Source organism: Anoplophora glabripennis, unplaced genomic scaffold, assembly GCF_000390285.2.
Source record: "Anoplophora glabripennis isolate ALB-LARVAE unplaced genomic scaffold, Agla_2.0 scaffold414, whole genome shotgun sequence".
Taxonomy (NCBI): domain Eukaryota; kingdom Metazoa; phylum Arthropoda; class Insecta; order Coleoptera; family Cerambycidae; genus Anoplophora; species Anoplophora glabripennis.
The window spans coordinates 282,208-309,583 of NW_019416509.1; the positions used below are offsets into that span (position 1 = coordinate 282,208).

The 27,376-nt window shown below is 34.3% G+C and overlaps 1 protein-coding gene across 1 annotated transcript in view; it reads left to right on the forward strand.

Annotated features, from left to right (window-relative positions):
* LOC108908500 overlaps positions 1 to 27,376 on the forward strand; it is a 39,337-nt gene that overhangs the window by 10,331 nt on the left and 1,630 nt on the right. The window contains exons 4-10 of the mRNA XM_023454788.1: positions 720 to 885; positions 966 to 1,316; positions 5,292 to 5,630; positions 5,744 to 6,136; positions 6,220 to 6,603; positions 9,307 to 9,660; positions 9,826 to 10,212. Coding sequence (XP_023310556.1) covers positions 720 to 885; positions 966 to 1,316; positions 5,292 to 5,630; positions 5,744 to 6,136; positions 6,220 to 6,603; positions 9,307 to 9,660; positions 9,826 to 10,212 — 2,374 coding nt within the window. The remainder of the gene's footprint in view (positions 1 to 719; positions 886 to 965; positions 1,317 to 5,291; positions 5,631 to 5,743; positions 6,137 to 6,219; positions 6,604 to 9,306; positions 9,661 to 9,825; positions 10,213 to 27,376) is intronic.

Genomic DNA, 27,376 nt, shown 5'->3' on the forward strand with positions numbered 1-27,376 from the left:
TATTTTCTAGTCTAAAAAAAGTCATATCATCGCATTTAAATTTTTTGAGAAAATCCAATATTTTGGTTATAATATCGAATAACGCCCTCTATCGGCGGCCGTGTAGGTCGCAACTGTCATGATTACGAGAAACCTAAAAGCCCAAGAAATGCTCTTTTCAATGATACCAAATTTATCCAAATCCATTAAGCCGTTTCGAAGTTACAGGCATTTATTTAAAACAACATTCAAATACCCCCCACCACTTTATTTCGAAAGATAGAGAAAAATTGTTTTTACAAAAAATGTTCGACTTTAAGTTAACATTAAAACGCAAATACTTTTTTGTTACATTCATTGGGGAAAATCGCGAGAAACGTAACTTTATGTAATTCAAGATGGTGGAAACGCCCACTGGCGGCCATCTTGGAAACTTGAAAATAATTTCCAGCATTTTCCCTTGCCCACTTTACCTATAAAATTTTTTACCGTAGCTCTCTACGATCATTAGTTTCTGAGTTACATCCGCTTACCTCGCTTATTTGCCCACCCTGTGCAGTCTATACTACAAGTTTAGTCTGTTTGGCAATGATAATTTCCCCATCTAAGCCAACCATATGCGAAAAACGACAGCCTTTGTGCAGATAAACCGCAGTCTGTGCTACCTCTATCTTTTCCAACTTCTTCGGCTATGATAAAAACTAATCAAACTTAAAAATCTTCTCATGTCCACTTTGGAGGTTATCGAGAAAAATATGTAATAGAAAACAAGCAGACAGGCAGGGTCTTGGATCATATAGAAGGTGTCTATTTGTTAGCCCACTGGCGTAACAGGGACTCTCAACTCTGGACTTTGGAATCACAAAACAAATCTAAATATTTTATGATTTGCAACTTCGGAAGTAGGTAAGTCATTTTTTATATCGCCTTTATTTAGTCACAGTCAGTTTTATAATAATTATAACCCTGCTATGCGTCGCATCCAGGTTGTGCATAACATGCTCAGGCAATGACACAAGCTACGATCTATGGACCATAAATACAAAAGAGTATACCAGGATTACCTCTGAACATTCTACATTTTTTTTGGATCAGAGATATAACCTCATGCTGTGCTACAAGTCTGAGCAGGATGGTGAAAGTGACATATGGTTATTTATCGAACAATCTCAGAAGATAAACATGAAATTTGTAATAGAAAGCGTTAGGACAGGGTTGGTGATAGATGAGGGTGGTGACGAACTTCAAATGACCAGATGGAGGAATACAAACTCGCAGCTGTGGACTTTGGAACCAAAAGGGAGGTCTGGTTATTTCATTGTCAACGTCGCAACTGGGTAAGTTCCGATTATGTACAGGATGTTCCACCTTAGATGGATTCTTCTGTAACTCTGCAACTGTCAAATTTATAAAAAAAATGGTTTTAATGAAAGTTGTCTGGAATCACGTGGGTCATGTAAAGAAGCTTTACAGGGTGTTTTATTTTGCGTGGGCGCTACATAACTTTGTTATTTTAAACGGAACACCCTGTATATTATTGCGTTTTTGAATTCCTTGGTTAATATTAGGTAGAGTTTATTAAATGTACATGGTGTTTAAAACTTACCGTTTTCGAGATAATCAGTTGTTTTTGAAAAAAATCACGATCTCAGCTTTCTAAATGAGGTTAGATAGCGTCTAAACCCTAAGAGTTAGAATTGTTAGAAACCTGCAGTTTTCACAGTTCGTTTTGCCATAAATTACTCTATCTTGTCATAATCACGTTCTAAGTTTGATTTTTAATTTTTGGCCACCATATACTGTCTCAAATGTGAAATATTTAATACCTTTTTTTTCAAAAACGGAACTTATAAAGAATTTTTTTTTTCGTCAAATTAATAATAAAAAGAGGACGTTATGAAACTAAATTTAGACTTAAATTGTAATTCTAAGTAACATTTTCCCATTACATTTTTCTCTAAAATAAAAATTAATTGTACTTCTCCCGTGTCAAATTTAATTTTTTTTTTAGTTTAATAATATTTTTTCAAAAAGCAGAACTTTTTATAAAGAATACCTTTTTCTCGTCAAATTGATAATAAAAAAGTTACCCATTTGTATAGAACTTAAGCGACACACTGTATACATACAGGGTGATTCAGAACTTATCCAAAAAAAATAAAAATTCTGGATGTACAGGGGACCCTTACAAATACAATTTTGTAAAGAAAAAATCAAAAAGGTCAGTTCGAAATTGATTTAAAAATACACTTCTGCACGGCNTTCGCGTGTGCGCTACATAACTTTGTTATTTTAAATGGAACACCCTGTAATATTATTGCGTTTTTGAATTCCTTGGTTAATATTAGGTAGAGTTTATTAAATGTACATGGTGTTTAAAACTTACCGTTTTCGAGATAATTAGTTGTTTTTGAAAAAAAATCACGATGTCAGCTCTCTAAATGAGGCTAGATAGCCTCTAAACCGTAAGAGTTAGAAACCTGCAGTTTTCACAGTTCGTTTTGGCATAAATTACTTTATCTTGTCATAATCACGTTCTAAGTTTGATTTTTAATTTTTGGCCACCATATACTGTCTCGAATGTGAAATATTTAATACCATTTTTTCAAAAACGGAACTTGCAAAGAATATTTTTTTTTCGTCAAATTGATAATAAAAAGAGGACGTTATGAAACTAAATTTAGACTTAAATTTTAATTCTAAGTAACATTTTCCCATTACATTTTTCTCTACAATAAAAATTAATTGTACTTCTCCCGTGTCAAATTTGATTTTTTTTTAAAAGTTTAATAACATTTCTTCAAAAAGCATAACTTTTTATAAAGAATACCTTTTTCTCGTCAAATTGATAATAAAAAAGTTACCCATTTGTATAGAACTTAAGCGACACACTGTATACATATACAGGGTGACCCATTAAGAATGGAAACACTCGCGTACAAAAGTTGTTTATGGACCGATTTGAACCGTTTTTTTTTAATATAGATCTCCAAAAGCTCTATCTTGCTGCAAAATTTGAAGACGAAATTTTGGTTTTCAAGGCCTACTACGAATTTTTTTTTAAGTGAAAAGTAGCAAAATTTTGTTAGCGATTTTTTTATAAAAAATCTGACTACATCACTGGATTTAGGAACCCCTCAAATGCATTTGTACCAATTTTTGCAAAAAAAAGTTTGCCCGTAAAAAAGTTATGACAATACCGGCATCGCCAGTGTTTGCCGTTGTCGGTGAACCTATTCTTTTATAAAAACCGAATAAAACCCACAGGGAAACAAAATTAAATAACAAACACTGGTTTAATAATTATTAATAAGAATCATAAAAACCAGAATACACAAAATAAACAACAATTACTCTTATTTAAACAACAATTGATAAAAAAGTAATGATTAAAAATTAAATTTAAATTTTTGTAGCTTCCACTAATCCTCCGTTTAATTCTATACATTTTTCATAAAAAATTTTTATATTTTTTACAACATTTCGTAATTGATGCGCGTTAATCTCCTCACACGCTCCCTTATTCTAGTGCACAACCTCCCGGTTATTTGGCCGTGTCTTATAAACTTTGGACTTAATAAAGCCCCACAGAAAAATATCAAGTGGGGTAAGGTCCGGAGATCGGGGTGGCCAATGAATTAATCGACTGTTTCGACCTATCCAATGATTGGGGAAATTCTCGTTAAGCCACTCCCTGACTTATCTCGCATTGTGTATTGGCCATCCATCCAACTGAAAATGTAGATTTGCTCTTTCTTTTAATGGAAGATTATCGACTGTATTAAAAAATTCGTTCTGAAGGAAATGTAGAAATTGTTCGCCATTCATATTCGCTTCAAAGGGGATCGGACCAATGACTCTCTCGTTATCCCACACCAAACGTTAACTTTCTGGCTATATTGTCTTCGGCAATTAATTATCCACTCTGGATTTTCTGAAACGCAACACCGCGAGTTCTGTGATGATACAATTCCATTAGTCCTGAATAAGATATTTTTTAAAAGAAATCGGTAATTGAGATATTGTCCCTGTGCCCAGAGACAAAACTCCATTCGATTCTCATTATTGCCTGGTTCCACAGTGTGGAGAAACTTAGGTTTATAGGGTTTTGTGTTATTTTTTTTTTAGGCAGCGTCGGATACTATCTCTAGGTAAATTTAAATCTAAACTAGCTATCCTGAGGCTATTATGAGGATTGTTTGTAAAATAACTTAAAATTTCCTGCTCGTGAATACGTCTTCTCTGTTGATTGTCCCTTTTTAAAAAGCATTTTGATACAGCACCATATTCCATAAAAGTATTGTTTATTTTAAAAACTGTGCTATGCGTAATTATAGGTCTATCTGGATGTCTGTTGTTAAAAATTATACACGCCTCTTTTGCAGTCCGATCATTTTCTCCAGTAATATTTAAATTTTGTCATGTAAAGTTAAACTTTGAGCCATCGCAAAGAATTATGGAACTTATTAAACTATGCACAAAAAATATTACATTGTGCCACTACTTGTGAAGTTTGACATTTGTTGTCTAAACTTCTATTTTTCACAGCCTATAAAATTTTGTTCATATCATTTTTAGGCAACGTTATTTTCTGGAATATCTCGTAATATTTTTTTCAGAAAATTCTTCACAAATAATTGGATTATGGTTGTAGAATCCAGTGCCTTTAAAATAAAAAAAATTATAAATGTTATTATTTTTGTCTAAGAAGGTAATATTTTTAAGTTTTGGCATAATAACCACGAAATAATAATAATTTGACGAACTTGTTGTTTATTTTACGTATACTAGTTTTTATGATTCTTATTAATAATGATTAAACCAGTGTTTGTTATTTAATTTTGTTTCCCTTTAAAAGAATAGGTTCACCGACAACGGCAAACACTGGTGATGCCGATATTGTCATAACTTTTTAAGGGGCAAACTTTTTTCGCAAAAATTGGTACAAATGCATTTGAGGGGTTCCTAAATCCAGTGGTGTAGTCAGATTTTTTATAAAAAAATCGCTAACAAAATTTTGCTAGTTTTCACTTAAAAAAAATTCGTAGTAGTCCTTGAAAATCAATATTTCGTCTTCAAATTTTGCATCAAGATAGAGCTTTTGGAGATCTATCTTTAAAAAAAAAGACGGATCAAATCGGTCATAAACAACTTTTGTACGCTAGTGTTTTCATTCTTAATGGGTCACCCTGTATATGAAAATACACGAAAAATCGAATTTTCTTAAATCCTGAATGTACATATGTATCTTAATTTTTTTTAATATCAGTTTAATAGTTCCCAACTTTAAGAAACATTATCATGCATTTTAGATATAGGATAACGTGTAATGGCAATAACATATGGCAACTGAACTCCCATGGCGAAACGCGGATTGAAGTTAAACATCCCAATATCTTTCTGACGTCAAAAAATGTTCGCCTACTGTGTACGTATAATAAAACAAGTCATGACAATGACAGATGGCTGTTCATCCAACAGTCCAGAAAGGTTAACACGAAGTTTGTGATAAAAAACAAGAAAACTGGAACAGTTTTAGAAGAAGCAGAAGAAGCTCTTAAAATAGGAGCGTGGCAATACAGAGAGAGGCAATTATGGACCTTGGAACCACAAGGTAAATCCGGATATTCCATCATCAACGCCGTTACCGGGTAAGCTATTACAATACTATTATTCATTTTTTTTAACTCTAGGGGTAACTGTAGAGGATGAAACAAATTTGATGGTTCCTTTACTGTCTTATTTTATTATTATACATTTCTAGAAATGCGTTAACCTTCTCTGAAAACGGCGTAGAGAACCAAGTGTGGACACTGCACACCCGTGGATATACGATGATCCAAGTGGAAGATCCTAATGTTAATCTGGCCAACAAGAACGGTAAACCAGTATATATTAAATACATACAGGACGATGAAAGCGACAGATGGAAGTTGATTGAACGAGATTCCATAAAAACCAACGTAAAAAGAAAACCTATTTACGTTGAAAGCTACCAGCAGAAGTTTATGATAGAGAATAAAATGACACGAACTGTACTGGAGGAATCATCAGAAGGGACTCTAAAAATGGGCAAGTGGGCAAATAGAGATAGTCAACTGTGGGCTTTGGATTCGCACGATACTTCAGGATATGCCATTGTCAACGTTCAAAGTGGGTGAGTTGAGAATTACTTAAACAGAACTTCTCATAATCGTTAATAACTTTCATCTGTGCTTATTCTTGATTTTGCATTTTAAGGGGAACTTTGACGTATTCCGAAAACGGCGAGGATTTTCAAATATGGTCGCTGAGCACCCAAGGAAAAACATTTATACAGGTTGAAGGTCGCAACATTTTTCTTATCAGTAAGAGCGGTAAACCGGTTTACAATGCATATAAGCTTTACGATGGAAGTGACATGTGGTCATTGGTCGAACAAGAATCTAATACGGATAAGAGAATTTATGTTGAGGATGGTCAAGACAAATACGAATACGTTATAGAAAATGTGAATACGGGAATGATATTGACACAAGAAGAACAGTACACTTTTGAGGAATGGCAAAATAAAGACTCCCAGCTATGGACTTTGGAACCACAAAATAAATCTGGACATTCCATTATTCGCAACTTAGCAACTGGGTAAATTATTTTTTCTTCTTTATTTTGTCGCCCTGTCCTAATTTAAAGAAAATAATTAAATAATTTGCCACTGCTTTTCAATTACTAATACATTTATTTCAAAGAATAATAACGAACTGAAAATAGATACCTCATGAAAGGAACACATTTCGGGTGCGACTCCAATGTACGAGGGTGGTCTGAAAAGTTTCCGACCTAACAAAGATACAAGACATTTTTTCAGATTTTTTTTTATTTTTCAACATAGTCTCCTTGTAACTCTACACACTTCTCCCAGCGATGCTCCCATCTCTGTGACCCGTCCAAATAGTACTCGGCGTTTTTCTCTGCAAAATAATTGTTCACGAAGGTGATTGCCTCTTAATTTGACGAAAATGTCTGTCCTCCGAGCGCAATTTTTAGATGAGGAAACAAAAAGAAGTCGCTTGGGGCTAGATCTGGTGAGTAAGACGGATGGTCAAGCAGTTCAAACCGTAATTCGTGGATTTTTGGCATGGCAACCGCTGAGGTGTGAGACGGTGCGTTGTCTTGGTGAAACAGGCTTTTCTTTTTCTGCAAATGTGGCCGTTTTTCCGCAAGTTCTGCCTTCAGCTTGTCAAGTAATGATGCGTAGTATGCTCCTGTAATGGTTTTTCCTTTTTGAAGATAATCGATTAAAATAACTCCATGACTATCCCAAAAAACAGTCGCCATCACTTTCCCAGCCGAAAAAACAGTTTTTGCTTTTTTTGGAGCCGGTTCCCCCTTTGCAGTCCACTGTTTGGACTGTATTTTTGTTTCGGGCGTATAATGGTGTATCCAAGTTTCATCTACAGTAATTAATCGGCGCCAAAACTCGGATTTATTGCGCCTAAACTGCGCCAACAGAGCGTTGGAAATGTTCATTCGAACACGTTTTTGGTCTAACGTGAGCAAACGCGGCACCCAACGCGCGGACAGCTTTCTCATGTTTAAATGTTGATTTAATATGTGACAAACACGTTCTTTTGACATGTTCATAACCTCTGCTATCTCTCTCACTTTAATTCGGCGGTCGTCTAGCACCATTTGGTGAACTTTGGCGATGTTTTCGTCGGTAGTTGCAGTTTTTGGACGTCCCGAACGTTCATCGTCTCCCAAGCTCTTACGGCCACGTTTAAATTCAGCTGCCCAAAATTTCACTGTGGTAAATGATGGTGCAGAGTCCCCATACACAGAATCCAACTCATCTTTGATTTGCGTAGGCGTATTGCCTTTCAAAAACAAATATTTAATGACAGCTCGATACTCGATTTTGTCCATTTTCATAAAAACACTCACATCAACTCACTCAAACGACTGTTACATAACAACTGCGCGTCCAAAATGGCTGAAACTTTGGTGAGTAACTGTCAACAGATGAACAACGAAATTCACTAGCTTTTATTTATGAGTGCTGCCATCTTCATGTTGAGGTCGGAAACTTTTCAGACCACCCTCGTATTATGCACAATTTTTAATAGAACGACAAGGTGCACTGTTCTAGCCACGCTGCTACAGCAGCTTCTCTTGGAGAATAATCTGTTAGGTACACTGTCCAGTACAGCTTCAATCTTCCTCTTGAAAGATGTAAATGTGTCTACTTTGGAACATTATCTAAAATAAATAAAGTCCGAACGCACTTTGCAAGAAGCATCGCAAAGAACAAATCTAATAACGTTTTTTACATTATTGAAAAGGTACATCATCAGACTGTTGCTCAACTCTGCTATATTTCGAAATTGAAAATTTTGGTCCAGAGACATTCTTCTTCTGATCATATCTTTCAGTCTTTGAAGAATGTTTTAGAACTGGTGCCTGTGCATTTCTAGTTAGAGGCACAGAAAAGCGTGCCTTTCTGAAGTTAGTGCAATGTGTGTTAATGTTTCCAAATTACCTAAAATTTTTGGGCTAAATATGATTAGGAAATATTAAACAGTATCAAAGTGAATTAAATAGTTTTGTGGTAAGAAGTGCGTCGGTTTCTGTTTACAGTGCAGAAACGCCACTACTCAGGCAGCTACAGCGAAGATACGGTATGTCCAGAGGTATGGAGAGAATCAGATTTCACACAGGAATAAAGGTCACACTTGTTAAATATTTACATTTATGAAACGTTTTTCTATTAAATACAGTCCTACATTATTTCTATAAAACTAGGATTACATCGTGACTATGTCAGAATTTTTTTTATCGTTTTCGGATTCAGCGGAAAATTTTACTAAAAATAGGTAGGATCACGTCTCAAAAACACACAATTTTTTTTGTCAGCCTGTCAGCCTAATTATTGAAATACAATTCAGTGCACAAACCGTTTAGACCTCCTTCTTGTTTTATAAGCAGTCACTATTAAATATTAACTACTTAATATACTTTACTAAAAAGTAGTGATTGCAGGATGTATTCTGCTGTATAATAGGCAAATTGCAGGAAAATTTAATTTCTTTTAGACCTACATAGATTTGTAGTCTATAACCACAAAAATTAATTCTTTATTGCTACAAATTAATTGCAAATACATAATTATGACATCACGAATTAACGGGACAGCAAACACATTTTATTTGCGCACCAATTAACAATTAATTAGTATTTCAACAACACTGACTAGACAACTGTCTGACTCAGAATATTAAATTTGCTCTTATTTTTTTAACTATCCTCATGCATTTGTCATTACTTATAATTATCCGAGATACTTTCCAGAGTTGATATATTTTGCCTTGATGATGATGACATATCCCAAAATATATGGAAGTTGAACATTAAGGGTGACACGCAAATACGAATGGATTATCCTAATACTCTCTTAACACAGGAGAACAATTCTCTTATGTGTATTTATGGAGAATCTACTGAACAGAATGACAAATGGTTATTTACTGAACGGTCCAAGAAAGCTAATATGAAGTTTTTAATAAAGAACAAGAAAACAAGCATGGTCTTGGAGGAAGCAGAAGACGCTATTAGAATGGGGGAATGGAGGTACAGAATTTCGCAGATGTGGACTTTAAAGCCACAAGACAAGTCGGGATATTTCGTCGTCAACGTTGCTAGTGGGTAAGCTATTCCTTCCTATGTCATTTCTATTTTGTTCCTAACACCTAACACCAAATTCATAACATTTTCCTCTTCCAAATAATATGTGCATGAAATTATCTATTCATCCGAAGTTATCTAGTTTAATATATTTATTTACGTTAATGTTAGATTTTGCGTTTTTAGAAAAGCTCTGACGTATTCCAAAAACGACACAGACTTCGATTTATGGAAATTGAATACCAAGAGTGACACAAGGATCCATATTGAAAACGCCAATGTGATCTTAGCCGACGTAAATGGCAATGTAGCATGTCTTGATCATAAGGAAAATGATGAAAGCGACAAATGGCTCTTGATCGAAGAAGAACTTGAAGTTAATGCGAAACCAAAACCTATATATATTGAAGACCACCAAGAGATATTTGTGATACAGAATAAAAAGACAGGAAGGGTGCTAGATGTGCCAAACCGGTTCCTCAAAATGAGAGAATGGGAAAATAAGAATTCGCAATTGTGGACATTGGAAGCGGACGGATTTGAGCATTACCTCATCCGCAATGTTGCAAATGAGTAAGCTGCTTTTACCTGTTGTATCATTGGGTTTTAACTGAGAGCAAATATTATTTCAATTGCTGCTTTGTATTACATTAAAATATTATTTTTGTTTTTAGAGGAATTCTATCGTTTCTAAAAGAGGGTAAAGAGTACAAATTATGGAATTTGGACATTAGCGGTAACACTTCTCTGAAAGTCGAAGGCACAGACGTAGTTTTGTCCGATAAAGAGGGTGCAGCAGAATTTACTGAAGAACAAAATGACGACAGCGATAGATGGATGCTGGTCGATGAAGTTTCAAGAAAAAGAAATGCGAAACTAAAATCCATTTTTGTTGAAACATAAGCTGCAGTGAATTTCTCTTAATTAGGTACTCATTAGGATATACATGTTACTAATAGCAATAAAGGAAGGGAGTCTCATATATTTAATAATATTTAATACACATACGTCATCATTTTAAATGAATATACTGTGAAAATAAACTTAACATTTTAATCTAAATAAACTATTAAAAAAATTCTATTTTAACTCTAAATATTGTAAAATATAATCTGGTACAGATAGTTGAAAATAAAATTTATATAATTTTCAAGCCTACATTTTGCTTTTTTGTCGATTTTCGATTTAAAAATAGTTTCTATCGACGCGTTTTACTGAACATTTTTATCAATGCATTTTTTTTATGTTAGAAAAAATTTTTTTATTTTTTTAAATTAGTAAAACTTTAAAGATATATATACAGGGTGGCCACCGAGGTATCCTAGATACCTCGTATTTTATGAGGAGTTTGAAGCAAAAATGGTTCTATTCACTTTTCTCGAATTTCCAGTGGTTCTTGAAATATCGGGGTTAGAAGTTGCTAGGTCGTATGGGTTTCTAATTTCTTCTGTCATAATTAGACATCAGGAACTACGACAATAAAATAAATAAAAAATAGTAATCTATATAACACTACACAATTATTATACACAAACGACACTGAAATACACGGCCAACGCCCCTCAGCAAAAGACCCGGGTACCGTATAGAATAAATTGATCGATGCGAAGTTTCAGATCAGAGACAGACATGTACATATAATTGTTTGGCTTATATTAAAAACTTCGACTATGGTAGATTATGCGCCTGTGACCTCGGTCATTTTCGATTTTTCAATGGGTAGTGGGTACTTACCGATCGCGGGAGACGATTAACCGAGGAACACTTAGAACAACTGTTTATTATTTTCTACAATCGCTTTCCTTATGAATAAGAAATTATTGTTTTCTTAACTTCTGTTATACCGGGTGTTACATTTATCTTGAGACAAAATAATATCTCGGTTAGGCTCGATTATTCCGAAACAAGTTTCAGACAAAAATTGTATGGCGCCAAGGGGGCCATTGAAAGATCCATCATATTACGACTTCCGGTCTAGACCAGATGTGGTGTTTTTAGACCGGAAATTGATTTTTTAAAATGGAAACAGCAATATTTTACCACGGATTACTATTGAAAAACGAAAGAAAAAAACTTTTTGTTCTTATTATTTTTTCGATTTAACTCATATTTTGACGCTAAAATGGTCACAAAAAACAAAAAAAAAAACAAGAATTTTGAGACAACGTACTACCTTGTTGGGATCACTTTAAAAAAAAATGTTTTATAAAAAAGTTGCAGGGTAAAGAGGCCTATCTTGATATGACCTTGAAAATGACCATGACCTTGACCTTGAATTACAGGCGCTGGCCGACGTTCGCCCTAGAGGCGGTAAAATTAGATAAAAGTGTTTTGTGAGCATTGGTCTTATCATTTACGCAACTATTCGCTTCATTAACGTCCTCTCTCCAGCTTTTTCTCAGTCTTCCCGTCTTTCTTCTCTCTAGCGGTATTCTAATATATTTCATGGACATCTTTCTTCATGTACTCTCTTTATACTAGTATGTCCCAACTACGAGTATGTCAATTGTATCTTTTCAACTTCATCTGTAATATCCTTCTCGATGTTCACATTCCTTCTAATAATTGATTTTTTTACTTTTTCGGGTCTGGTTCGCCTGCAGCTTCTTTTGAGGAAGTCCGTCTCTGTTGCCGATAATTTTCTTTTATTTATTTTGCTTAGATCCCATATTTAACACGTTGACTGCGGTACATACCTTGGGGGGGTATGTACTCATTATAAAAAATATGCGAATCTCAATAATCACATTTTTACTGTATCTTGTGGAAGTTGCAGTATCTGTAGTTTTTAGAAATAATTATTTTTCTACTATTTTCTTTTCAAAACTCTTTGCGAATGAAATCGTTAGTATCCTAGGATATATAGTTACAGATACATGCAAGTTTATAGCAATAATTGCATTATTTTTAATTTTATAGTGTCAAATGTAAAAAAAATTACATATCCCCAGGAATATGTACCGCACACAGAAGAAGTTTTGTTACATATCCCCGAAGATATGTATCGCAGTCACGGACAAAGTACATTGAGATTATCTCGCAGTCAACGTGTTAATGTTCAAAATAAAATATCGGTCAAAATAAGTTGATTTATAAAATAAATCAATCTAAAATTGAAAAAAATAGAATGTAAAGTAATGCACAAAAGAAGGTGAATTTATTTTTGATAGGTGAACAGGTGAATGTCGTCTTACCTTTGGACAGTAACGTGACGTTTGGTAGCTTTTGTGGACATATAAAATAGTTATTTTTTTACTTACCTTCATGTATACTTTTGCCTTGTTTACAAAACATTTCTCGTAAGTGTTTACAGATTATGCTTGATATAAGGAACCTAAAAATAATTTCAGTTACTTCAAAAACATGTTGTTAAGAGCAGTGATCTTGGAATTATTGTTACAATTTGTATATGGTAAGTTAAGAAAATGTTGAAAAATGTGCCCTTCCGAGGTAATTAGGTTACAATATACAGATACATTGACTTAAACTCCCTTTTCGTTAAATTCAAAATACAAACATTGTTTCTTGTTGTATTTAAACGAAAAAAGACATTATTTTGTGGTTGAAGTAAAACTACAAAACCTTTAACCCGTCATCTATACACTATTTTTTTTATTTTGTTTTTATTACTTTGTACTTAACTTTAATCGATAATTTACATTTTTTCAGATCTTAGCCTACACCTTTTTCAGATTTTATCATATTTAGCTTTATTTCGGAAATCGTAGTTTCGATTTCAGATTTCAATCATATGTCTGTCAAGAAGTCTGTGCTTCAGAAAAGTTCATTTTAATTCATAAAATGTAAATTGTATCTTTTTTAAATCTTTCATATTCCAGAATACGTCAAGGCAGTACAATAAGTATAAAATGTGTTTACAATTATTCGCCAAAAGTATTTTAGAAAATAATCAAGCAAAGTTGACTAATATTACGGTTATTTTCATTATTAAAACATAATTCAAGAGAGTTTATATTGTTGGCAACTAATTAGGGTAACTTGGGGGGAGATGGTGAACAAAACTTAAAATGGCTGTATTTTTTCGTAAAAATGTATTTCAACAAACCTGAACAAGGAATTATATATGGATAAACTTAAAAGATAATAATATAAACGAAACTATATTTGGTTTAGGAAAGTAAATATTACATAATAAAAAAAATATATTATTCACCATCTCACCCATACTACTAGTTGGAGAATGATATGTGGGTGAGATGGTGACTCGAGAAACATGGACTTTGACACCATTACATCACATTTTCTTGCGTTTGAGCACAAATTTTCCACAGGCATCACAGTAGTTTCCATATTTCGTGCAATCTTCGTGCAACCAGCGCTCACATCTTACACACTTAATCCAGTCATCACTTTTCTTAGTGGCCTTGTACTCTTCACTGCATCCTACACAGTAGTCATTATCATCATCATCGATGACTTCTTCCTCATCGGATGTGAAGCATTTCTAATTTCTTTTTTATGGTCTTTTTTTGGTTTGTTTAACCTTGTTCTTATTCACTTCTTTGTTGCATTTTACCTGTATTTTTTCCTTCAAAATTTTAATGTTATTCCCAGTATTCAAAACTGAGGCTAAGTTTCTTGCCCTTTTGCGAGCCGCGTCAAGGCGAGGTAGATTGGGTACTGGAGAAATTTGATCCAACATTTTGCCAGGTGTGATAGCATCATCACTTGAGTTATTTGGAACCGGATCACTGCAGTTGTTATTGTTGTATCTAGCCGCTTGTGGTAACTCAATTAAAACTAAATTTGAACACCCTGGTCCAGAGGAAACGGAATTTCCTGCAACATTATTGGTTGTTGATGGCTGATGTGAAGGACTTGGCTGCAAATTCCCTGCCTGTGTTGTGGGTGGCGGATGTGAAAGAGCTGGTTGGCAATTTTCTCCCTGAGGTGGGACATCTGTTAGAAAGGCAGAGTCAGGAACGACATGAGGATTAAATGGAACAATGCCTGTGGCATGGAACCCTGATATCCCATTGCTTGGAGTGGCTGCTTTTACCCACGCTTCACTTAACAATCTACCAAATACGAGTCTATTTATTTTCCTCGTAGGATTTGCTTTCATAAATACATTACATGCATTGTAATAGAACGTCTTGAAAGATTTGAAAAATGCTCTATCCAGTGGCTGCAAGTAGTGTGTGGTATGGCTGGGTAAGCACAGTAAAATGATATTGTTTTTCTCTGCAAATTCAAGCATGTCCACTGCGCTGCAATGGGAACTGTGACCATCCAATATCATTAATACCGTTCCTACTGGTTTCCTAGGCAAAAAATGATTTCTTAGCCATAAATAGAAGATCTCGCTTGTCACATAAGCTGACTTCTGTGACATATAGATTGCTGACCCGGGCGGCATTCCATCTTTGTACTCCGGTTTTTCGTTTTTCCCCTTCAAGACACACGCTGGAGGAAGAAATACACCTTCACCGTTACAACAGGCAATAACTGATATGGTTTCCCCTTTTTCTTCAAGAAGTCACGTTGGAAACACGTCTAGAGCCCTTAGCAGCCACAACATACCCGGGTTTATTGTTTAATTGGAGCCCAGTTTCATCAATATTGAAAATATTACCGGGTTTGCCAATCAAATTATATTCTATTAAAATCAAAGTAAATCAAAGTACTTTATGACATTTTCCTTGTTCATATTTTGAGCACGAGCTTGGGAAGTCCCCTCTGATTTTCTGATAGAAAGCTCAGAATTGCGATTTAAAAATAAGTGCAACCAATCAATGCCCGCCATTTCCGTTGTTTTATTGAAATTATGTTTGATTTTTAATTGCTCTGCTAACCTATATGCCATTGACCGCACCTCATTCCTTGTAGGCGTAAAACCATATTTCTGCATTTTTTTTATATGCTGAACAATTTTTTTCTCATTTTGGATGCCTAACAGTGATGATGGACCAAGAGATTTCTTTTCTAGGCAATTGTTTGTAATTCTTCGCTTCAGTGTCGACCACGGCACTCCAAACGATTTCGATGCCATATTTAGACTCATACCGTCATTTTCAATGGCACTCACTGCATTTTTCAATGCTTCTTCTGTCCATTCACCTCGTGTGGAGCCCCGTTTCCTTTTATAAAATGTTGGCATAGTAATCTGCGGAAAAAACCGGAATGTTATTGTGCATAATATCCGTAGTCAAAGTTCACCATCTGTCCCATTTCAGGATTCACCATCTATCCCGTTTCGATGGAAGAGATGGTGAATAATTTTACACTAAGGCAGTACATCATATGCCTTTATTTTGAGGTTATAACACGCAAATGAACTTTCAATCATAAGTGTATGCACAAACAATAACTCACCTGTTATGTCAAACAATGATTTTGGAGAAAAACGGTCGACTATAAATAAATTTTAGGAACCACGAAATAATATTCTGGAATTTGCCGATACAGCGAAGAATATTTAACCGCGTGTCGTCTATATGTATGATAAATTTGCTCTGTAGAATCTGACTTCAGCATTGCCAGCGACATCTGTGGACCAATGGACGAAAAAATGCGTATCACCATCTCACCCAGTATCACCATCTATCCCCAAGTTACCCTAATAATTTGATATTTACACAATTATACTTTTCTGAAATAGAACTGAAGCATTGTGAGTTTTGATTAATTTTTCCTGAAACAAATTGACTGACAATAAGATAAAACGCAAATAATAGGGTAAATCTAGGAGAGATGACGCACATTTTTTAAAATAGTTATAAAACTTATGTGAAATTGAAAATAAAGAGCAAAACTTCAGATTGCGTTAAAGGAGCTTAATAAGTTATAATATATGACTTCAAATATGACAAAATGTCAGAGATTTTGGCAGGCGGAAGGTTAGAAAAATTAATATCTCCGTAAATATTTGTAATTTTGAAAATCACTTTCATTAGACTCATTTACGTATAAGTACAGATTTAAGGTTCACCCTCTATATGGCTGTTCTTAATTTGAACACCCAAAAACTAATAAATCATTTTTAGAAAAAAACTATCTGTCAATTTCCTACTTACCGCACGTACCACTACGCTATTTTGTAGTTGAACAGTTCTTTTGTACAGTTGAACAGTTAAGTTATACTACAAGTTTAGCCTGTTCTAGAATGATAATTTTCCCCTCTAAGTCAACCATATGCGCAAAACGACAGCCTCTGTGCAGAAAAATTGCAGTTTTTGTTATTTCTATCCCTTCCAACCTCTTCGGGAATAATAAAAACTAATCAAACTCAAAAATCTTTTCATATGTATTTTGGAGGTTATCAAGAAAAATATGTAATAGAAAACAAACAGACAGGCAAGGTCTTAGAAGACGTAGGCGACGTACGTCTGTTAGTCGACTGGCATAACACGGACTTTCAACTCTGGACTTTGGAACCACAAAGCAAATCTGGCTATTTTATTATCCGCAACTTCGGAAATAGGTAAGTCACCCTTTGTATCGTCTTTACTTTAATCACAGTCGGTTTTATCATCATTATAACCCTGCTATGCCTCATACCCAGGCTCCGCTTAACATGCTCAAATGATGGCACGTACTACAGGCTTTGGACCTTAAATACAGACACGTATACTAGGATTAAGGCTGAAAATTCTACATTTTTTTTGGGACAGAAATATAACACCCTGAGATGTGCCTACTCTGAGCACGACGATGAAAGCGACATATGGTTATTTATCGAACAATCTCAGAAGATAAACATGAGATTTGTAATGGAAAGCGTTAGTACAGGATTGGTGACGGATGACGTTGGTGACGACATTAAAATGGTCAAATGGAGGAATACAAACTCGCAGTTGTGGACTTTGAAACCAAAAAGAAGGTTTAGTTATTCCATTGTCAACGTCGCAACTGGGTAAGTTCTGATTATATATACAGGGTGTCCCAGAATATGTGGGCAATCGCTCGGATTTATACAGGGGATGTTAAGATAATGTGACAAGTGCTTATAGAAATTTTCCCTAGAGAGCCCCCTACGGACATACAGGCCCCTGAAAATCGATTTTTTGTAGTAACTTTTAAAATACTTTGTGTAATTTAATTATTTTTTAATATGAAAACAATTTGGCTTATTTGGTTTGCCAGGGACGGACTAACTGTAGCACAATAATACCAATTTTTTTACGCCCTTTACGATAAAGGCACAAAAATAATATTTTTAGATAGCTTTAACCTTAAACTAAGAATAAAGTTACTCTTGGTTGATATCGATACAATGAACTGTTTTCGAGAAAAAACTATTTTTGTTTAATATGATTTTTATTACATAATTTTGTATGTCGGTTCAACTTGAGTTTCATCTAATAGTGTGCATTCTCTAGGTCTACGAATTACAGATTGTTGTATCGAGGAGGCCAAGCTACTGGTCCTCCTCTTCCTTTCCAACGATTTTCCAAATCCTTTTTAAAGTGTTTTCGAACTGCCAGACTAAGATGGGGTGGTGCCCCATCATGCATGAACCACATACCATCGTATTGCAAAAGGTAGGTGGTCTAAAAGTTTTGGCAAGTTGTCTTGGAGAAATTCCAAATAAAGTTCCCCAGTTAACCTTCTAGGCAATACAAATGGTCCAATGAAATGTTGCCCGATGATTCCTGCCCATACGTTAATGGGTTCAGACTGGTGCTGATGATGCGTTACAATAGAAGCATGTGGATTTTCTTCTGCCCATAAATGCAAATTATGGGAGTTTATGATTCCGTTTTTATAAAATCCGGCTTCGTCCGTAAAGAGAATTGAACCGATGTTTGCATCGTTACAGTAGGTACCTAAAAGCCAGTTTGAAAATTACATCCTTCGCGGAAAGTCTACAGGAAGAAGTGCATGGACTTTCTGTATGCGATAGGGATGCAATTGTTGCTCTTTAAGGATTCTAAGAACCGTAGATTTTGGACAATTAAACTGGGCAGCCAATTTCCGGACACTTTTTGAAAGTTCTGCTTCTACGGCATCGGCATTTAGGATATCTTCTTCAGCGACCTCACCGTGATTGATTTATATTTTCACAGTTGTGTCTGGCTTTGGCAAACGTTCCTTAAATTATTTATAGCATTTTAATTATACATATTACCTACTCAAAAAGTACGCTAATGCAACTAATAAATAAATAAATTGTAATTTTTACCAGTCTCTCTTAAACGCCCATACACTCTTTCAAAAGTTTTCCTGTCAGGAATTCTTAGATTTAGAAATCGTTCTTCATAAAGCCTGCTGGCTTCTAAGGCATTACATGATGCAAATCCATATAATAAATGCGTGTCGGCATATTCAGCATTTTGCTTAAAAATCAAAATATCTCGGAAACGGTAAATCCTAGGTATGGAGTGTGCTATATGTTTCTAACCTAAAAATAGATGCCCTTTCCAAAAATGCAATAATATACAGTGGGTTCCATTTAAAATAAGAACGTTAGTGTTGACTTCGGTATAACCGGAAGTACTATGCCCTTCAAGATATTTTAGCTTGTTTAGCTCTAAAAAATCAAGGCTAACATGATTAGTTTTCGAAATATTTGAAAAAAAATCTAAACTTTGGAAATTTTTGTTTAATTTCAGCCTTGTTTGAGGAGATATTGAGAAACGAAGAACACTTTCTCATGGCCACTTTTTGCCCTTTATCGAATGGCATAATCAATTTTTATATGTAACGTTTCGTCTCTAGGACCATCATCAACTTCATTTTTTAAATACGACCCTGAAAATTTTATTACATTTTTTGCAAGCCTTCATGACCCCTAATACTGTACTGCCTCAGCCCTAACCAGATTCAGACGTTTTGTCTCGAAAAAATTATCTTAAGTGCGTTCGTTCCAAATTTATCTAAATTTTTTATTTAGATTTCTTTGTTTATTGAATTATCGTACACTGTAAGTGTCGTTAGGCCCTGTGAAATCCCTCTAGTTATTCAAACTATTACCACCAATCATTAAAATAAAACATTATTAGAGTTTTATTTCCGTGTCCATACTAGGCTTCTCGAGTGCTCAAAGTTCAAATTCCGATCTATTTTTTCAGTTTGAATTTAAGCTACTTCGTACCTCTTACCGTTTCCGAGATCCCTGTAGTGAGAAGCGAATTTGTAACAGCCTGTATATATTATGTTTTCATTTGCATCTTCTGAACCTATTTGCATTCTTATTGCCAACTGTAAGAAACATTATAAAAATATTATCATGTATTTCAGATATATTATTGGTTGTAAGGACAATGGCATATGGCAGCTGAACACTCATGGTGAAACGCGGATTGAAGTTAAACATCCCAATATTTTGCTGTCGTCAGAAGATGATGACTTTAACTGTATTTATAATAAAACAGGTCACGAAAACGATAGATGGCTGTTTATCCAACAGTCCAGAAAGGTTAATACGAAGTTTGTGATAGAAAACAAGAAAACTGGAACAGTTTTAGAAGAAGCAGACGAAACCCTTAAAATAGGAAAGTGGCAATACAGAGAGAGGCAATTATGGACGTTGGAACCACAAGGTAAATCCGGGTATTCCATCATCAACGCAGCGACCGGGTAAGCTATCATAATACTACTACTCATGTGTTTTAACTGTCGGGATAACTGTAGAGGATGAAACAAATCTGTCTTATTTTATTATTACACATTTCTAGAAATGCGTTAACCTTCTCTGAAAATGGCATAGAGAACCAAGTGTGGACACTGCACACCCGTGGATATACGTTGATCCAAGTAGAATATCCTAATGTTAATCTGGCCAACAAGAACGGCAAACCAGTATATATTAAATATATACAGGACGATGAAAGCGACAGATGGAAGTTGATTGAACGAGATTCCATGAAAACTAACGTAAAAAGGAAACCTATTTATATTGAAAGTTATCTGGAGAAGTTTATGATAGAGAATAAATTGACAGGAGCTGTACTGGAGGAATCATCAGAAGGGACTCTAAAAATGAACAACTGGACAAATAGAGATAGTCAACTGTGGACTTTGGATTCACACGATACATCAGGATATGCCATTGTCAACGTTCAAAGTGGGTGAGTTGAGAATTACTTAAACAGAACCTCTCATAATCGTTAATAACTTTCATCTGTGCTTATTCTTGATTTTGCATTTTAAGGGGAACTTTGACGTATTCCGAAAACGACGAGGATTTTCAAATATGGTCGCTGAGCACCCAAGGAAAAACATTTATACAGGTTGAAGGTCGCAACATTTTTCTTATCAGTAAGAGCGGTAAACCGGTTTACAATGCATATAAGCTCTACGACGGAAGTGACATGTGGTCATTGGTCGCACAAGAATCTAATACGGATAACAGAATTTATGTTGAGGATGGTCAAGACAAATACGAATACGTTATAGAAAATGTGAACACGGGAATGATATTGACACTAGAAGAACAAATCGCTCTCGAGGAATGGCAAGATAAAAACTACCAGCTATGGACTTTGGAGGCACAGAATAAATCTGGATATTTTATTATTCGCAACATTGCAAATGGGTAAATTATTTTTTATACAGGCTGTTACGGTGACGGCCCATTAGAATATTTTAGAGACTACTTCGATTTGAATTTTGGAAATTTGGGTCCTGTTGTTTTCTAGGGTTCTCTTTTTTAATAAAATAATGCCATTGTTGTAGCTTTAAATGCAATATAACGAGCGTTCAAATAAAAACGTGGTCGAAGTTGGCTCTGACACTTTGGACGTAGGGAGTAGCTTATAGCGACCAACTTAACCTCATTTCTCAACGAGCTGTATAGCAGCTGTCAGTTCAATAACGTTAATGACTATATAACTTTATTTTAAAGAATAATCGTGATAACAATAACAAACAATTAAAGGAGCTGCGGAAAGTGTCCCCCTCCTTATTATAACAATAAATTAAAGCAGCTGCTGAAAGTGTCCCCCTCCTTGTTCCAAGCACTGTTCACACCTGTTCCTCAAAGAATTAAAGACATTTTCTAAGATGCTCGGGGTATTGTTAATTTCACGAATCTTGTCTATAAGTCGAGCCTGCAGATGGTTTAAATCAGGAATAGGCAGTTCAAAAATAGTGTTTTTAAGGTAAGGCCACAAAAAGAAATCACACGGCGTAATATCACATGACCTCGGTGGAAATTCATGTTCAGCATTGAGACTTATTAGTCGATTTTGGAAAACTTCCCTCAACATATTCATCGTCTCGCCTGCCGTATGTGCCCTTGCGCCATCTTGTTGAAAGTAAAAGTTTGTAATTTCGTTTTCTTCCAGCTGGTTAACAAAAGGAGCGATAATTTCTTCTCTATACCTTTGCGCAGTAAGAGTACCATTAAAAAAAATAGGTCCATAAATCCTCCTTCGATTGAGAGCACACCAAACTCCAATTTTTTGAGCGTGTAGAGGGCCCTCGACAAAAAAGTTATCTGGTTTTTCAGAAGACCACATTCTCATATTCTGTGAGTTTACGTAACCACTTAAATGAAACCAGGCTTCATCAGAAAAAAAGGTGATATTATGAAGTTCACCGTAGTTGTTTAAAAACCATTCACAAAATACAGCCCGTCGCGGAAAATCAACTTCATGAAGTTCTTGCTGACAAGTTAAACGATAGGAGAACAAACGCAAATCTTTTTTTAACACTGTGTGGCAGGTACCGACTGATACTCCCACCATTTGTGATAAAACACGTACAGAAGTTCTTGGCGCATTTTCCATTATTTGTTGGACATTTTCTTTTAATTCTTCAGTCCGCTTTTTAGGTCGGCCGCTTCCTTCTTTTCTTGTTACACTGCCCGTTTCACGAAAAACATTAACACAACGCTGAACTGCACTTTGAAAAATTTTGTACTCAACAACGCCGGGAAATTGATTTTGAAATTCTATGAAACATTCCTCAATAGAATACTTCCATATTCCATCAATCTTGCGTCCATTTCTAAAGTAGGACTCTATGATAAACACTTTTTGTTCTTGAGAAAACACCATTTTAAACGCTTTTTAAAACGAAAATATTCAAATTGATAGCGGCGATATAGCGCTTTGACAGATGACGTTTAAGTTCATTTGCTATACGCTACGCCCTACGTCCAAATTTTCAGAACCAACTTGACCACGTTTTTATTTGAACGCTCGTTATTTTTGCATATTTGGATTCTACGCATAAAATTAAGGGCACTTTTATCAGGCTTAGGTATATCTATTTCTAATGGCCTTTAGTTCATTCAGAAAAAGTTGCTTTTCGGTAGTCTAATTCAAAAGTGCCTACTTTTCGTGCAACCTGAAGTATTGATTTTTGAAAGAGAGGTACGAGGATGCTTATCCTTTGTTAGTTATTTTAAAAACTGTTTAACTTTACACAAGTTGATCAAAACTTATCGTCGAATTTGCTTAACTTTGAACCGCCAAAACTTGGTTTTCCTAAATAGAACAAAACGTATATTTATTTAAAATCGTATCATAATAAGTATGACAATAATTTTTGAAATACATATCAGTGCGCCAATCGTTTAGACCTCCTTCTTGTTTTATAAGCGGTCACTCTTAAATCTTTACTACGTAATGTACTTTACAAAAAAGTAATTATTGCAGGACGTACTCTGCTTATTTCTAATAGGCAAATTGCATAAAAATTTAATTTCTTTTAGAACCACATACATTTGTAGTTTGTAACCACAAAAATTAACAGTAGCAAAAAAAATGATGTCTTTCTTGCTACAAATTAATTAAAGATACATGATTGTGATGTCATTTAGTGCGACCGAAAACACAACCTGCTTTTCGGCCAAATCCCTTGTAGACGAGATGGAACCTAATCCAAAGAAACGCACCTGCGGGAAGCCCACTGTACTCGTACTGGCGAGCCGTCATGCCTGTCATTGTCGCACTATATGACGTCACGAATTAACAGGACAACAAACACATTTTATTTGCGCGTCAATTAATTTAATTCAACAACATCTAAAAGATTTCCAATATTTTCACAGTATGTTTATAGATGACAATCTATAAGATTATTTCTAGACAACTGTATCCAAGAATATTAAATTTGCTGTTATATTTTTAAATACTTTCATGCATTTATCAATTCAACTCATATATTTTGTATGATGATACCAGTATGTCATATGGATAACAAGGGACAAGTTGATGTGGTGTATACAGACTTCTCGAAGGCTTTTGACAAAGTTAATTAGGGCATACTTCTTAATAAGTTAAGTTTATTTGGCTTAAACTATAATCTGATTCTTCTCATTAAATCCTATTTTTCTCAACGTGAACTATATGTTTCTTACAACGGATTTAAATCTGAAAATTTTATAGCGACATCTGGAGTACCCCAAGGGTCAAATTTAGGGCCACTTCTTTTTATTTTATTTATTAATGATTTATCTCTGTCTTTAAAATCTAATAATCTATATTTTGCCGACGATTTGAAGCTGTGTCTCAGTGTATCTAATTTGGAAGATTGTTTAATACTGCAAGAGCAGGTAGATCTTGTAAGTAGATGGTGTGAGAATTATCAATTACCTATTAACATAGATAAGTGTAAGGTCTGCTCGTTTACATCCAGAAAAGAACCGTAATATTTAGCTACACCCTTGAAAATGCGTTACTAGCACGTTGCGATAATGTTAAGGATTTAGATGTAATATATGACAATAGACTGTTCTTCACTGATTATATCATTACAATTATAAATGCGGCTAATAGAGCTTTGAGTTTTATAGTGAGAAATTCAAGTTCTTTTAATGACGTTACTGCATTGAGGTGTCTGTTTTACTCATTAGTTCGTTCTAAATTAGAATACTGCCGCCTTATATACGCCCTTACTACCAGATACATACTAACAAGCTTGAAAAAGTTCAACGTCGTTTTCTTAAATTTTTAAGCCTTCGAATTGATGGTTATTATCTAAATAGAGGATATGAACATAGGCTGCTGTAGATCGATTCAAAATGCAGTTTTTGCAGAATAGAAGAATACTCAATAGTGTATCTTTCCTATTTAAACTTTTTCATGCCAGAGTTGACTCAGCATATCTACGGGATTCTTTCATTATACGAGTTCCTAGACATGGGTCTCGTGCTGATTCCATGTTCTATTGTGCGAATACTAAAACCAACATACTTCTTAAATCTCCCATCTATGTCATGGCAAATAATTATAATTTAATATCTATGCAGTGTGATATAAACNGGATTTAAATCTGAAAATTTTATAGCGACATCTGGAGTACCCCAAGGGTCAAATTTAGGGCCACTTCTTTTTATTTTATTTATTAATGATTTATCTCCGTCTTTAAAATCTAATAATCTATATTTTGCCGACGATTTGAAGCTGTGTCTCAGTGTATCTAATTTGGAAGATTGTTTAATACTGCAAGAGCAGGTAGATCTTGTAAGTAGATGGTGTGAGAATTATCAATTACCTATTAACATAGATAAGTGTAAGGTCTGCTCGTTTACATCCAGAAAAGAACCGTAATATTTAGCTACACCCTTGAAAATGCGTTACTAGCACGTTGCGATAATGTTAAGGATTTAGATGTAATATATGACAATAGACTGTTCTTCACTGATTATATCATTACAATTATAAATGCGGCTAATAGAGCTTTGAGTTTTATAGTGAGAAATTCAAGTTCTTTTAATGACGTTACTGCATTGAGGTGTCTGTTTTACTCATTAGTTCGTTCTAAATTAGAATACTGCCGCCTTATATACGCCCTTACTACCAGATACATACTAACAAGCTTGAAAAAGTTCAACGTCGTTTTCTTAAATTTTTAAGCCTTCGAATTGATGGTTATTATCTAAATAGAGGATATGAACATAGGCTGCTGTAGATCGATTCAAAATGCAGTTTTTGCAGAATAGAAGAATACTCAATAGTGTATCTTTCCTATTTAAACTTTTTCATGCCAGAGTTGACTCAGCATATCTACGGGATTCTTTCATTATACGAGTTCCTAGACATGGGTCTCGTGCTGATTCCATGTTCTATTGTGCGAATACTAAAACCAACATACTTCTTAAATCTCCCATCTATGTCATGGCAAATAATTATAATTTAATATCTATGCAGTGTGATATAAACCACTGTACCATAAATAATTTGTTATCTGTAGCAACTCAATTTTTTAATTTCATAAATTTTAATTGATATTGTAGAAACTAGAACGTATTTTGTAGTTTATATATCTATTTGTATTTATTTACAACTATGATTTTTTATATTTTTAGTGTTTTGTACTTGAATGTCTATACTTTTTTGTCCTGTAATTGGAACATTTGTTTTGTTGAGCAATAAATGCATTATTATTATTATTATTATTATTATTATTTTGCAAAATTTCACATAAGGAACGATCTTATTGATTACAATCGATTAATTACCTGCTATGTGACATTCTCTTAACCTTAAAAAAAAACAACTAGTACAGTTACTGAAAGAAATGAAATATATATGTTTAAGAATTACAAATTTATTTTCAAACATATATAATTGAGATTCTAGCTGATAAATAATAAAAAAATACAAATAAGCACAGCTACAGTATTTATCAGATTTTATATATTAATATGAACAGGGTATTTCAAATTTGACGCGGTAAAATTGCTATCTCAGAACCCGTTGGAGATGTAGATATGGTTAAATTGAGACAAAATTGTATAATTTAGTATGTGCGAATTGAAAATGTTTATTAATTTGGGAATCGGATTTCGATTGTGTCGTTTTCAGGATTTATTTAAACGGTTATAAGTACACGAAAAGAGAAAATGTAAGAGTTTGCCAGTAATTTTTTTTTATTATGAAAGTTTCTCAAAATACATTAGAATTGTTTAAAAAAAATTTTAAAAAAAATCTCATGAAGAACATTTTTTTAATGTTGGCATTCATGATTATTCATTAGGAAACATTTTGGATGTGGTAGGGGACGCCGATCTGGTATCGTATAATTGTTTTTTTGTAATCTCCTCAAGATCTGCAATCATTTGGTTATTTTTTCTGGTCCATATACAATGGCAAAGATACGAATGAAGATATAAATCTATAAATACCTAATTGAACCATGTGTTCAAGTTCTGTTTTAGCAATTTTGTTTTTAATAGTATCACGTCTCCTATACAGGGTACCTGGTAAGTATATGGCATACTCTCGGCAGTGTATAAGGGAGGTCAAAATAACCCTAGTTTGTTATATTTTTTTTCATAAAGTGCCCCTTAACGGAAATACAGAGCCCCAAAGGGGTACCCAGAGATTTACCTTTTCGGTTCTAACTTTCGAACCGACTTGTATAATTTAATAAAATTTTAATATTTTATATAGACCACAAAAGCTCATAAAACCATACTACAGTAGATGTCTTACATTGTCAGGGGAGTCAGGAATGGACTTGCCACCACACTCGTTGGGTCAAAATTATGACAGGAGTCACTTTATAGAGCTGAAAATTGAATTTTCAAATACTTTGGTTATTCCTGTTTAAAAAAGGTATTCTACATTTGTTTTGATAAAATCAGCCGTTTTCGAAAAAAATCAGTTTTTGTATAACACGTTTAAACATTAATTTATTTAATTATAAAGTTTATTAACAAAAGCTATTTAAACACAATAATAATGAAATAACATCACAACTAATAATTCGTATTAAAATAATAAAATTTGGCATTATAACATCTCATTAACGCTTACATGCATCTAACTTATGGACAAGCACTCGGCAATTGTGTGGAAGCAACAAGAATTTATTCTGA